Consider the following 13,730-nt stretch of genomic DNA (forward strand, 5'->3'; position numbering starts at 1 on the left):
AACATTGGGTGAGACGTTCTTACTAATCTGCTACAGAACCCGTTTGGATTTAAGTATGACTTTTGTATGACTGACGCCTTTAGTGGGAGGTCTAATGCTTTAATATTTCATCATTTCTGCCCTCTGAATTCATATTCATTATATAAATAGGCCCGCTTGAAGTTCTAATTAAAGTTTATTTTGCTTATATCATTTAGAATACAGGTCACTAGGTGTAGGGAGACCATAACAGAATAGGTAAACTGGGATATGACTAAAGAGTTAATCAGGGTAAACTGGGACATGACTAAAGAGTTAATCAGGGTAAACTGGGATATGACTAAAGAGTTAATCAGGGTAAACTGGGACATGACTAAAGAGTTAATCAGGGTAAACTGGGATATGACTAAAGAGTTAATCAGGGTAAACTGGGACATGACTAAAGAGTTCATCAGGGTAAACTGGGACATGACTAAAGAGTTAATCAGGGTAAACTGGGACATGACTAGAGAGTTATTCAGGGTAAACTGGGACATGACTAGAGAGTTAATCAGGGTAAACTGGGACATGACTAAAGAGATAATCAGGGTAAACTGGGACATGACTAAAGAGTTAATCAGGGTAAACTGGGACATGACTAGAGAGTTAATCAGGGTAAACTGGGACATGACTAAAGAGTTAATCAGGGTAAACTGGGACATGACTAAAGAGTTAATCAGGGTAAACTGGGACATGACTAGAGAGTTAATCAGGGTAAACTGGGACATGACTAAAGAGTTAATCAGGGTAAACTGGGACATGACTAAAGAGTTAATCAGGGTAAACTGGGACATGACTAAAGAGTTAATCAGGGTAAACTGGGACATGACTAAAGAGTTAATCAGGGTAAACTGGGACATGACTAGAGAGTTAATCAGGGTAAACTGGGACATGACTAAAGAGTTAATCAGGGTAAACTGGGACATGACTAAAGAGATAATCAGGGTAAACTGGGACATGACTAGAGAGTTAATCAGAGTGATATTTTCACAAATAGAAAGCTGTAACTTTCTATTAAAATGTATTGTAGTGAGATAATTTCTCTCTTTTGGGATACGAATACCGAATATTTCCACTTCATGGTCAGACCATTTTATTAGTAAACTACATGGTACATGGTAATCTATCTATCTATCTATCTATCTATCTATCTATCTATCTATCTATCTATCTATCTATCTATCTATCTATCTATCTATCTATCTATCTATCTATCTATCTATCTCTCTCTCTCTCTCTCTCTCTCTCTCTCTCTCTCTCTCTCTCTCTCTCTCTCTCTCTCTCTCTCTCTCTCTCTCTCTCTCTCTCTCTCTCTCTCTCTCTCTCTCTCTCTCTCTCTCTCTCTCTCTCTCTCTCTCTCTCTCTCTCTCTCTCTCTCTCTCTCTCTCTCTCTCTCTCTCTCTCTCTCTCTCTCTCTCTCTCTCTCTCTCTCTTTCTCTTTCTCATTCAATTCAAGGGCTTTATTGGCATGGGAAACATGTGTTAACATTGCCAAAGCAAGTGAGGTAGACAACATACAAAGTGAATATATAAAGTGAAAAACAACAAAAATGTACAGTAAACATTACACATACAGAAGTTTCAAAACAGTAAAGACATTACAAATGTCATATTATATATATATATACAGTGTTCTAACAATGTACAAATGGCTAAAGGACACAAGATAAAATAAATAAGCATAAATATGGGTTGTATTTACAATGGTGTTGTTCTTCACTGGTTGCCCTTTTCTCATGGCAACAGGTCACAGATATTGCTGCTGTGATGGCACACTGTGGAATTTCACCCAGTAGATATGGGAGTTTATCAAAATTGGATTTGTTTTCGAATTCTTTGTGGATCTGTGTAATCTGAGGGAAATATGTCTCTCTAATATGGTCATACATCGGGCAGGAGGTTAGGAAGTGCAGCTCAGTTTCCACCTCATTTTGTGGGCAGTGAGCGCATAGCCTGTCTTCTCTTGAGAGCCATGTCTGCCTACGGCGGCCTTTCTCAATAGCAAGGCAATGCTCACTGAGTCTGTACATAGTCAAAGCTTTCCTTAATTTTGGGTCAGTCACAGTGGTCAGGTATTCTGCCGCTGTGTACTCTCTGTTTAGGGCCAAATAGCATTCTAGTTTGCTCTGTTTTTTTGTTAATTCTTTCCAATGTGTCAAGTAATTATCTTTTTGTTTTCTCATAATTTGGTTGGGTCTCACTCTCTCTCTCTCTCTAACAAAATAAAGCTCTCCCCTTTGTCCTTGTCAGCGTTATAGGCAGTTCTATGGAACAACACTTGTTCTATTTTCTTCCCATGTTGTGTTGGAGATGTGGCAGTGTGTAGGCGATTCTGAGGGAAGGCGTTGTGAGGCAGCAGTCATCTCTGTGTCTCCCTGTCGTCTTCTCTCTGGGATTCACCTCCCTCTTGCCTCAACCTTCAGGAGAAAATAATGGCCACTGTCGACATCCTGTCGCCCTAGGAACAATGCAGAAGAAAGCTGCTCGCTCTCAGTTTCCTGTTGCCAAAGTCTGTGTTCCATTCCAGGAAAAGGGCTTTGCATCGGAGGTCCTCAACTCACATTGGGGTTGTTTTTAGTCACGTTTTATCTGTCTTTTCCTGTGAAGAAATGACTTCACGTTGATGCAGTGTGTTTTATAAATATTGTGCATGAGTGTGTGGGGGGGATAGTAAATCAAAGAGAATTCTGACAATGACAAGTGAAGACGTTTAGCTGGTCCTCAGAACTAAAACGTTTATTTTAGGCTTAGGGGTTAGGTTTAGGCTTAGAATTCAGGTTAGGGGTTAGCTTTAGGGTTAGAATTCAGGTTAGGGGTTAGCTTTAGGGTTAGAATTCAGGTTAGGGGTTAGCTTTAGGGTTAGAATTCAGGTTAGGGGTTAGCTTTAGGGTTAGAATTCAGGTTAGGGGTTAGCTTTAGGGTTAGAATTCAGGTTAGGGGTTAGGTTTAGGGTTAGGGTTAGAATTCAGGTTAGGGGTTAGCTTTAGGGTTAGAATTCAGGTTAGGGGTTAGCTTTAGGGTTAGATTTTAGGTTAGGCGTTAGGTTTAGAAGTTAGGGTTAAGGAAAATAGGATTTTCACAAGTACATTAGTGTGTGTGTGTGCCTGTGCATGCGTACATGTGTGTGTGCAGGTCAGCTGTTGGTTCACCTGCACCAGCCCGCAATTACTAATAACCCATCCACAAGCGAGGACTATATGTGATGAAGTGAACATCGATAGCTGACCCTATAACACTCTAATATAGAAAATGCATTTTAGACTACAGTTGGAGACAGTTGACATTTTTTGGGACGAGGGTGGAGGATTGTTCTGCCAGATTTAGATATGCTTGTAATTCCCGACATTTTGGTAGGCTATTTGTTAGTCAACTTGTCTATACTTAGATACATGCAGCTTCTCTTTTGTCATTATATGATGCCCTAGAAGACTGAATAAACCCTTGATGAACAGAATAATGTCATAAATGGATAGAATGATGATGACATTGGTGAAGTTCTCTGTCATCGCTGCTTCTTCCGCGGAGCAATGACGTTTAGGGAGTAAAATACAATTACTCAACCCCCCCCCAAAAAAATATATATGTATAGATTTTCCGTGCAAAATTTCCAAATGACATCAGTTTGATGGGTGTAAGGAAATAAAAAGATGTGAAAACGACCATCATGTTTCTGAGAAGATTTCAGTTTGGCTTAGATGCATATTTTATGTGGTTGAAATACTATCAGTGTCAAGTGTCAGTGTGCAGAGATGAGGACGGAGTCAGGTTGCAGGACACAGAACTGAGTAAAATAACGCACCTTAACTCGAAGAAGAAACAACCAGAAATTCCACGCAGGGAAAACACACCATAACACAAGCAGTCTAAGACTCAACAAGGAACAAACACGCACAAAACATATTGGGAACCAGAGGGTTAATTAGGGGAAATAATATTAACGTAATGGGAACCAGGTGTGTACAATCAAGACAAAACTAAATAGAAAATAAAACGTAGATCGGTGGCGGCTAGAAAGCCGGCGACGACGACCACCGAACGAGCACGGAGAGGCACCAACTTCGGCGGTGGTGCCTTTCCTCTCCGTCGATAGACATATACTTTTACAGCAATAAATGCTTGATTCAGCAGGAGGTAACTTGAAGGCTATGTAAGATGGCTATAGACCTACAGTTTCTATTTAACTAATCTGAACAGCAGGCTACAGTTCCCTCACTTGCCATAGGCCTATTTGAAGTCCCCATCGCCTCACAATCATCACACAATCATCACACATACTGCTTTCATCCTATTCTACCACTTCACCACATCTTACCCAAACATTACAGTTCTGGCCCTCCCTTCTCTTTATTTTCAACTCTCCATTTCGACAGCTTTTCTCTTATTGAATTCAACTCTGACATTGTCCTTTTTACGCTACTGCTACTCTCTGTTCATCATATATGCATAGTCACTTTAACCATATCTAGTATCTACATGTACATACTACCTCAATAAGCCTGACTAACCGGTGTCTGTATATAGCCTCGCTACTCTTATTTTCAAATGTATTTTTTACCGACACACACACACACACACACACACACACACACACACACACACACACACACACACACACACACACACACACACACACACACACACACACACACATACTTTTTTTCCCCTCCGCACTATTGGTTAGAGCCTGTAAGTAAGCATTTCACTGTAAGGTCTATACCTGTTGTATTCGGCGCACGTGACAAATAAACTTTGATTTGATTTGATGTTAACTATTCTGTACGTTTCCAAAAGCATGCGGAGATTGGCGTGTAGGCTATTTGGCGTAGAGTCAGGCCTTAAAGCTTAGGCTTGTAGATTAATGCCAGATAGCCTAAATACCTGAATGTAGCCTATAGATAGAAATTGCACATCATTTGTATAATTTTTTATACATTTATGGATTTTTGTTAAGGTATTGTTTTCTCTTTATTCAACACGCCCGACACCTACCCGCCCTTCATCCACACAATATTTAATGACCCTAATCCCGCCCTGCGGATATGACCGCAGGGGACTGTGGGTTATGAGCCAACCCACGCTTCGCAGTGTGCGTGTGTGTTTTGATTTGGGTTAGCCTAGTTTCTCAGTGTGCCTGGATACATAGGCAGAGAGTTGTTTTTGTCAAAGGCTTTATCAACTCAAACCACATCCACCCCCATAACTTGTAGGCCCGCTATTCTGCAGTGACTCTGAACAGCACAGCCTGTCTGTACAAACTGAAAAGAGAGCAAGGACTCACCCAGGCTGATTACACATTTGCGGCAGACAGGAAAAATAAAGGAGCTTTGATGGGGGTGGCTGAGCGCTCCACTCCCCCACGCAAAGTGCCATCGATAAGGTGGCTTAGTCACCTCCACCAAGGGAACACTGCATGCCTGGAGAAGCTCTCCTGAAGAGGGAACGAGAGGAGAAGACAGAGAGAGTGACAGAGAGGCAGAGGTAGAGATTATTTTCTGCTCTCAGCATCTCTCAGGTGAGTCAGTGATAGACTTGCAGGGTCTCATGCCAGTGGCGTGCTTCAGAGGAGCAGGATCATGTTTCGCTGGGTCAGTGAGTCAGAGAGATGACGAGTGAGATGAGAAACAGTATGGGGACAGAAACACTGAACAGTGGAATCGTTACTGAACACGGCAGAAACTAGGTCACCCTGCAGAGTGGAAAGTGGTGAGTACCAAACAACGTACCCTGCCTGCATCCACCAGACTAGACCGGAGGACCATCACTGGTGTAAAATGTGTGTGTGTGTGTGTGTGTATGGCGAGATTGTATCATGCAGTTCAATGAAAAGAATGGCCACCAACCACCCAGGTAGAAGGAAGAGATGGGAAGAGTCTGTATACTCGATACGGTAAGATAGAGGAGATGACACAGAGAGTGGGAAAGAAAACACTGTTCTTCCATGTCTCAACAGATCTTATCCTGGCTGCAGTATGGGTTGTGTTGCGCTGGGCTTGGGGACTGTGTATCTTTGCTTCAGAGCATTAATCAGAGCAGTACTGTTACTGTAGGCGGTGGGATGGAGGTTAACTGCCTCTGTTTGTCAGCAGTGTGTTGTTGGTGACTCATTCAAGCTGAGTATTTGAGACTTATTTTCCCACACTAGCGCTTAGCGGGGGTCATGCTAGCTCCAACCCCATTCATCCATCCGCTATCCCAGCTGGGTCACATCACTCGACAACTGGTGCATACTGTTCAATAAAACGCACCCTTACTCAATTTTTCATTTCATTTTTTTTAACTCGATCTGGACGACCTTATTAGAATTGTTGGTTTCATTCCAGGACTATTTTTATTGCATAAAGGGGGAAAAGTTTCTGGCAGCAGAAATGAAGCCAATCCCTCGTTTTCGAGGGGAAGCGATTCTTTTTTTCTCAGACAATAAGCATTGGGGAGAAGGTCCAGGCAGTCCCACTCTCCACCAGGCTGGTTACTGGCTGGGAGGAACAGAGTAATTCGTGTGGATACAGCCCAGCCCAGCAACCACTACAAAGGCACCAGAGTCCTAGATTTATGACTCATTGCTCTGGTTCACTGGGGATAATATCATGCCTAGAAATGGGATCACTTACATTCAGGATTTACAATACTGTAGGCACTTCTAAGTTGTAGACTCGTCTTGTACACTTTTACTGGGTATGTATACTTATGTCTTGGTATAGTAAGTCTCCAGCGAGGGTTTAAGTTACTGACTGTCAAAACTGAAAGTGATGGCCATCTTGAATCCTCCGATCTGAAAGCAGGCTTGTCTTATGGGTGTGTGCATGTACCAAGTGCTCCGATAGGCTCCGATATGAAACTCCTACGTTATGCAGATGAACACACACTCATGTAGAAGTAACGTACGCGTGTTTCACTGTTCATTGTCAGGTGTGTGGGAGAGTAACTTGGCAGAGGCTGTACAGGGAGACTGGGGCTGAGTGCTGTGTGCATGTCGGTTGCATTGGCTTTACTGAAATGTGGTTCAAGCCCACAGAAGCCATATCATTCACTGTAGTGAATGGAGCCTGACTTAACCCCCATAGAAATTACTCTCCCGAAGGCCTCCAGCAAGAATGCCGGGTCGGGAATGGAAATACGAAGGGAGTCCTAAATAACCCGACATCAGTAATTAGCAGGATTGGTCTGTAATAGTGGTTCTTTTGTACAAACACTAATGTAAAAACTAACACAGTTAACCAGGATTTATTTGAACACAATTTGTGGGAAATGTGGCGTTAAGACTGGGCGTCCTAATTTCTGGAGCTTTGGGAACCTGTCCAAACAAGTTAGGCCAAACTCTCTCTTGTCTGTGTAACTTGTGAGTGTTTTCCACTGTCCCTGGCTAGCTGTGCCTGGTTTGAAGGTGCCCCTGCTTGCCCTGACCCTTAATGTGCCTGAGGAGCAGTGTCTTACCCTGTTGTCTGCAACCTAGTCTGGGAGAGGACCGTGTGATGGCCAGGACACTGCTGAGCCCCGTCACACCACACAGGACACTGCTAAACCCAATCACAGACTATCACACCACACACACACACACTGACCAGGAAGACTAGACACTGAGAGCCATCTGGAACAAACAGAAGCAGAGGAAATGAGAGTGAGAGGTAATGGACTAAATGAGGAAGATGAATTACATGAGAGATGCAAAGAGAGAGGAAGAAGGGATTGATGGATCTCAAAGCGCTATGAATACCTGTGACAGGCAGCAGATGCAGCCGTTTGAGTGAAAGGGAATGTATTGTTGGGAAATAAAGAGGAGGAGAGAGAGAGAGGTTAAGGCCAATGTTGCGTGGCCAAAGCCAGAACGTCTTAATCTTGTGTCCCCTCTGAGGACTGATGGTTTGGCACCCAGTAATTCCCTCAGGCCTCCCTCGCGCTTAATTACCCAGCTAACAAGCCTTACACAACCCCTTTTTTAATCTTCATCTGAGCCTGTTTAACCAGCCACTTCGAAACGGTTACATCATGGAAATTCAGCATTGGCCACTAAGACCTCTGTTTTCAGCTTAGACTTATTTGTGACTGGTACCTTCATGGCCGTGTTTTATACTGTGCGATGAATACAAATGATGTGGGTTTGGAGAAAGGCTTTGTTGGCGTTAGCGGGTCGTAGAGGAGCTCCAGACCTGCTGAGGGGGTTAGGGTTGGAAAGCTTTGGACCTGGGCTATGGAAAAATACACCAGTTATACTGCTGACCGACAGCCCACATGGTTCATATCACCATTCTGCATAGTTTACTGCACCGCTGAAAACATTCTCATGCGGCTTTTGTTTTTAATACGACCACATTATGAAGGCCGTACTACAATGGGGACGTATGTCTGTTAGGGCCGGTCTGTAAAATGGGGGTAACCATCCCTAGACCCTACCCACACAGCTCTGCCAGAACGTTAATGAAACCCCTGGTATCTGTTTAACAGATCTGCCAGACTTCTGCTCTAGTGTGGTATTACATTGTAAATATGACATCATAGGATGAATTTGAATGTAAAGCCCATATGTCAAGGTTATTGTTGGTTATTACAGTTTGTTCTTCTTTGGGCCGTGTAATTGAGCCTGACGAAGACTTTGGCGACACATTAGTGTTGGTTCAGAGGAAGACTCAGTATTGTTATGATTGGGTTTGAATTAACTGGATGGTCCAGAGTGGGAGAACCATGGTGGCCATCGGGGATTTGATATGATTCATTGCATAAAGTGGACAAATTGATATCATATTATTAGATTAGTGAAAGTAGTTTATAAAGGCCCAGTGGCAGTGGGAGTGTTTTGACTTGAGGGAAGGGAAGCAGACAGTAGAGTGGGGGATGGATGTTATGTTACCGTATGTGTTTTGATGCGATTTCCATATTGGGTCACCTATTTCTGGAGTGGGATCTGTGTGAGTGATTCCAGGTTCTACTCTGAGGAGGAATGAGTAAACGGATCCTACAGTACGAACGCACGCACGCACACACACACACACACACACACACACCATAATGCACATGCTCTACAAACCTTTGCAGCATCAGACACATACCATCAACAAACAGTAATTCACATAGGATTCCAGCTGTAGCGTTTGTCTATGCCTTGAATCTTCCTCTCCTTCCCTCTCTCCCTCTGTTTTCTTCTCCAGGCAGGAACACTGGAATCCAAGGCCCAGTCCGAGTCCTCATCACACGGGGGAGGTAATGGTCACGGGGGCACCCGGGGTTCCCCCCATAGAGTTATCGTGACTGGAGACAGAGGAGAAGGTGGGGGAGGTGGAAAAGGAGGTATGGGTTACCAGTACCCTTACACCACCCTCTGCAAACCTCCTCCAGATGCCAACATGGTGGACTGGGCCAGTAAGAACCTGAACCAACACACTCAGGGCCTGTTCCGCCGCCGCGTCTCCATCTCCAACATGCTCTCCTGGAACAGGGGCTCCATTAAGAAGCCCATGCTGATCACCAGCGACCGTACAGTCAAGAAGGAGGCCTGTGAGATGTTCAAACTGGTCCAGGCCTACATGGGGGACCGTCCAGCCCGGCTGGAGCGCCGTCACGCTGCCCTGCTGGTGGTCACTAAGTGCTGGGGCATGCAGGGCCTGAGGGACGAGTTGTACGTTCAGCTGGTCAGACAGACCACTGACAACCTGAACCTGAGAAGCCTGGAGGCCGGCTGGGAACTCATGGCCATCAGCCTGGCCTTCTTCTCCCCCTCACCCAAGTTCAGACGCTACCTGGAGGGGTACATTCAGAGACATCTGGAGCCCTCCAACGACAAGAAGAGTGAGTGGCAACACCGCTTCTATTGATAAAATGTTTTTTTTTCTGTTTATATAAATCTATGAATGTTTTTCTGTGTTTACCATTGGTTGTGGGTTGGTGAAGGTTGTTGTTTCCTGTGGCTGCGGATTATTGGTGTTTTGGGGGTAAATACGATTTGTTTGATTAGACTAGAATGCATCCAGAGGTGTGTTTGTGTTTCCGGTACTCTCGTGTGGTCAAAAACAGCCAGTTGATATTGGTTTTCCAGCTATTATTATCTGGGATTCAGGCCAGATCAAACAGGATGCAGCACTGGAAAAGTGAGAGAAGAAAAAAAAAAAAAAAAAAGGAGGGGGGAGTAAGGTCAAAGTTGAGAGAGCCCAGCACAAAACACCATCATCTGTTTTTCAGATCTACACACGGAGAAGAGTTATTGCGATAAATCTTTAATGAAATAACGTTTTCACTTTCCGCCGTGTTTGACACTTACAGTCATGCAGCACATTATGGAACAACAGGACATGAAGAACAAGAAGAATTCAAAGTCCCGGAAGAAGAGGAAGCAGAACAATGAGGAGGAAGAAGAGGAGGGTGAGTTTCACTACGGCAACACTTGTTCATTCATACAGGAGAAAAATTGAGAGGGAGGATTAACCCCACAGTGTCACCCTCTTAGAACTGACACACTCACGGGAGAGATTAACTAGCTTTGATTGTTGAAGGTATTGCACACATTTGCATCACCACAACGCTTTTTAAATGAGAGTAGCAGAACCACACAAAGGAGCCTTGAGATCCAAGCGCCAGGGTGTCCTGTTTCCCTCTGTGCTGTATCTCTGTTGCCCAGCTGAGCTGGCTAGCACACGCTGCCAGTCGTCCTCCCTGGCCCTGTCTCCTCCTAACCCTCTGGCTTAAAGAACAGTAGTGACGCTGTCTTGACCATGGCTGAGGATGGCTTTCTTTAGAGCGAGAGGAGACACCACCTACCTATAGGAAATATCCTCACACATACAGTTGAAGTCGGAAGTTTACATACACTTAGGTTGGAGTCATTAAAACTCTTTAGTCATGTCCCAGTTTACCCTGATTAACTCTTTAGTCATGTCCCAGTTTACCCTGATTAACTCTTTAGTCATATCCCAGTTTACCTATTCTGTTATGGTCTCCCTACACCTAGTGACCTGTATTCTAAATGATATAAGCAAAATAAACTTTAATTAGAACTTCAAGCGGGCCTATTTATATAATGAATATGAATTCAGAGGGCAGAAATGATGAAATATTAAAGCATTAGACCTCCCACTAAAGGCGTCAGTCATACAAAAGTCATACTTAAATCCAAACGGGTTCTGTAGCAGATTAGTAAGAACGTCTCACCCAATGTTCAAGAATGGGGTGAGAAAAACAGGATATCAGTTTCATTTCAGGACAAAAAAATGGACAGCTGTGCCAAATAGATTGCAAAATAGTTGGAAAGAGATTTTTGATGTACCAATTCCATGGCACATGGTTTATGAACTGATACATAAAACGCTGGATAATTCATTAGATAATTTGTTTGGTAGCTTCTTTTTGGTTGCAGGTTCAGGAATGGATGAAAATTGCAACATTTACCTTGAGATAACTCTGCAAATAGCACTGCTGGGTGATTTAAAAAATCATAGTCAATCGGTCAATAATATAATAATACTCTTAGCAAAAATGTGTATGTTTAATTTACAATCTGTAGAAACTATGAGAATAGAACGGTTCAGAACTTTTGAGAAACATCACAGCACAGTTGAAAAATTGTGTGGTCTTCAGAGATAGATGGGAGGGGTTGAGGGTAGTTGAACGGGGTTGAGGGTAGCTGGACGATGGGACTAAAAACAAACAAGAGAACTATTGTAAAATACATTGTGTCCATAAAATGTATTTACAGTTGAAGTCGTAAGTTTACATACACTTAGGTTGGAGTCATTAAAACTCGTTTTTCAACCACTCCACAAATTTCTTGTTAACAAACTATAGTTTTTGCAAGTTGGTTAGGACATCTACTTTGTGCATGACACAAGTAGTTTTTCCAACAATCGTTTACAGACATATTATTTCACTTACAATTCACTGTATCACAATTCCAGTGGGTCAGAAGTTTACATACACTAAGTTGACTGTGCCTTGAAACAGCTTGGAAAATTCCAGAAAATGATGTCATGGCTTTCAAAGCTTCTGATAGGTTAATTGACATCATTTGAGTCAATTGGAGGTGTTCCTGTGGATGTATTTCAAGGCCTACCTTCAAACTCAGTGCCTCTTTGCTTGACATCATGGGAAAATCAAAAGAAATCAGCCAAGACCTCCGGGGAAAAAAATGTAGACTTCCACAAGTCTGGTTCACCCTTGGGAGCAATTTCCAACCACCTGAAGGTATCACGTTCATCTGTACAAACCATAGTATGCAAGTATTAACACCATGGGACCACGCAGCCGTCATACTGCTCAGGAAGGAGACTCGTTCTGTCTCCTAGAGATGAACGTACTTTGGTGTGAAAAGTGCAAATCAATCCCAGAACAACAGCAAAGGACCTTGTGAAGATGCTGGAGGTAAAACGAGTCCTATATCGACATCACCTGAAAGGCTGCTCAGCAAGGAAAAAGCCACTGCTCCAAAACCACCATAAGAAAGCCAGACTACGGTTTGCAACTGCACATGGGGACAAAGATCATACTTTTTGGAGAAATGTCCTCTGGTCTGATGAAACAAAAATAGAGCTGTTTGGCCATAATGACCATCGTTATGTTTGGAGGAAAAAGGTAGAGGCTTGCAAGCCGAAGTACACCACCCAAACTGTGAAGCACTGGGGTGTCAGCATCATGTTGTGGGGGTGCTTTGCTGCAGAAGGTACTGGTGCACTTCACAAAATAGATGGCATCATGAGGTGGGAAGAGTATGTGGATATATTGAAGCAACATCTCAAGACATCAGTCAGGAAGTTGAAGCTTGGTTGCAAATGGGTCTTCCATTTGATTTTTGATTTATTTATTTAACCTTTATTTAACTAGGCAAGTCAGTTAAGAACAAATTCTTATTTTCAATGACGGCCTAGGAACAGTGGGTTAACTGCCTGTTCAGGGGCAGAAAGACAGATTTGTACCTTGTCAGCTCGGGGGTTTGAACTTGCAACCTTCCGGTTACTAGTCCAACGCTCTAACCACTAGGCTACCCTGCCGATCCCAAGCATACTTCCAAAGTTGTGGCAAAATGGCTTAAGGACAACAAAGTCAAGGTATTGGAGTGGCCATCACAAAGACCTGACCTCAATCCTATAGAACATGTTTGGGTAGAACTGAAAAAGCATGTGCGAGCAAGGAGGCCTACAAACCTGACTCAGTTGCACCTGCTCTGTCAGGAGGAATGGGCCAAAATTCACCCAACTTATTGTGGGAAGCTTGTGGAAGGCTACCCGAAACGTTTGACCCAAGTTCAACAATTTAAAGGCAATGCTCCCAAATACTAATTGAGTGTATGTAAACTTCTGACCCACTGGGAATGTGATGAAAGAAATAAAGCTGAAATAAATGATTCTCTCTAATATTATTCTGACATTTCACATTCTTAAAATAATGTGGTGATCCTAACTGACGTAAAACAGGGAATTTTGACTTCAACTGTAGCAGAAGTATAAGTAAACATTAGCTGTTTGTTATAAAGAAGCTGTAGGGTGAGTGTGCTTCCTACTACTACAGACCACAGCTACTTTGTAATTGTTCTACAGGTAGCAGCACTCTCGGCATAGTCAATCAGTGACGTACTCTGACTCACCCCAGCTCTCTGTGTGTCATGACATTCCTGTTGATGTTGTTTGATTCTGAGGATTCATTTGACCAATCAGATGGCTCCTCGCAGCTGTGTCCCAGCATCCGGGCCCCTCTCATGATGCAGCGTTCTGCCCCGAGGCCAAACGCACCGCGTCTTC

General features: G+C 43.4%; 1 protein-coding gene across 3 annotated transcripts in view; it reads left to right on the plus strand.

Annotated features, from left to right (window-relative positions):
• The window catches only part of arhgap46b (Rho GTPase activating protein 46b), a 93,709-nt gene that overhangs the window by 65,398 nt on the left and 14,581 nt on the right, over nucleotides 1–13,730 (plus strand). For all 3 annotated transcript variants that reach the window (XM_020506344.2, XM_031794194.1, XM_020506345.2), the window contains 2 exons: nucleotides 9,159–9,795; nucleotides 10,267–10,365. In XM_020506344.2, the coding sequence (XP_020361933.1) occupies nucleotides 9,159–9,795; nucleotides 10,267–10,365 (736 nt within the window). The remainder of the gene's footprint in view (nucleotides 1–9,158; nucleotides 9,796–10,266; nucleotides 10,366–13,730) is intronic.

Source organism: Oncorhynchus kisutch, linkage group LG17 (genome assembly GCF_002021735.2).
Source record: "Oncorhynchus kisutch isolate 150728-3 linkage group LG17, Okis_V2, whole genome shotgun sequence".
NCBI classification, from domain to species: Eukaryota; Metazoa; Chordata; class Actinopteri; order Salmoniformes; family Salmonidae; genus Oncorhynchus; species Oncorhynchus kisutch.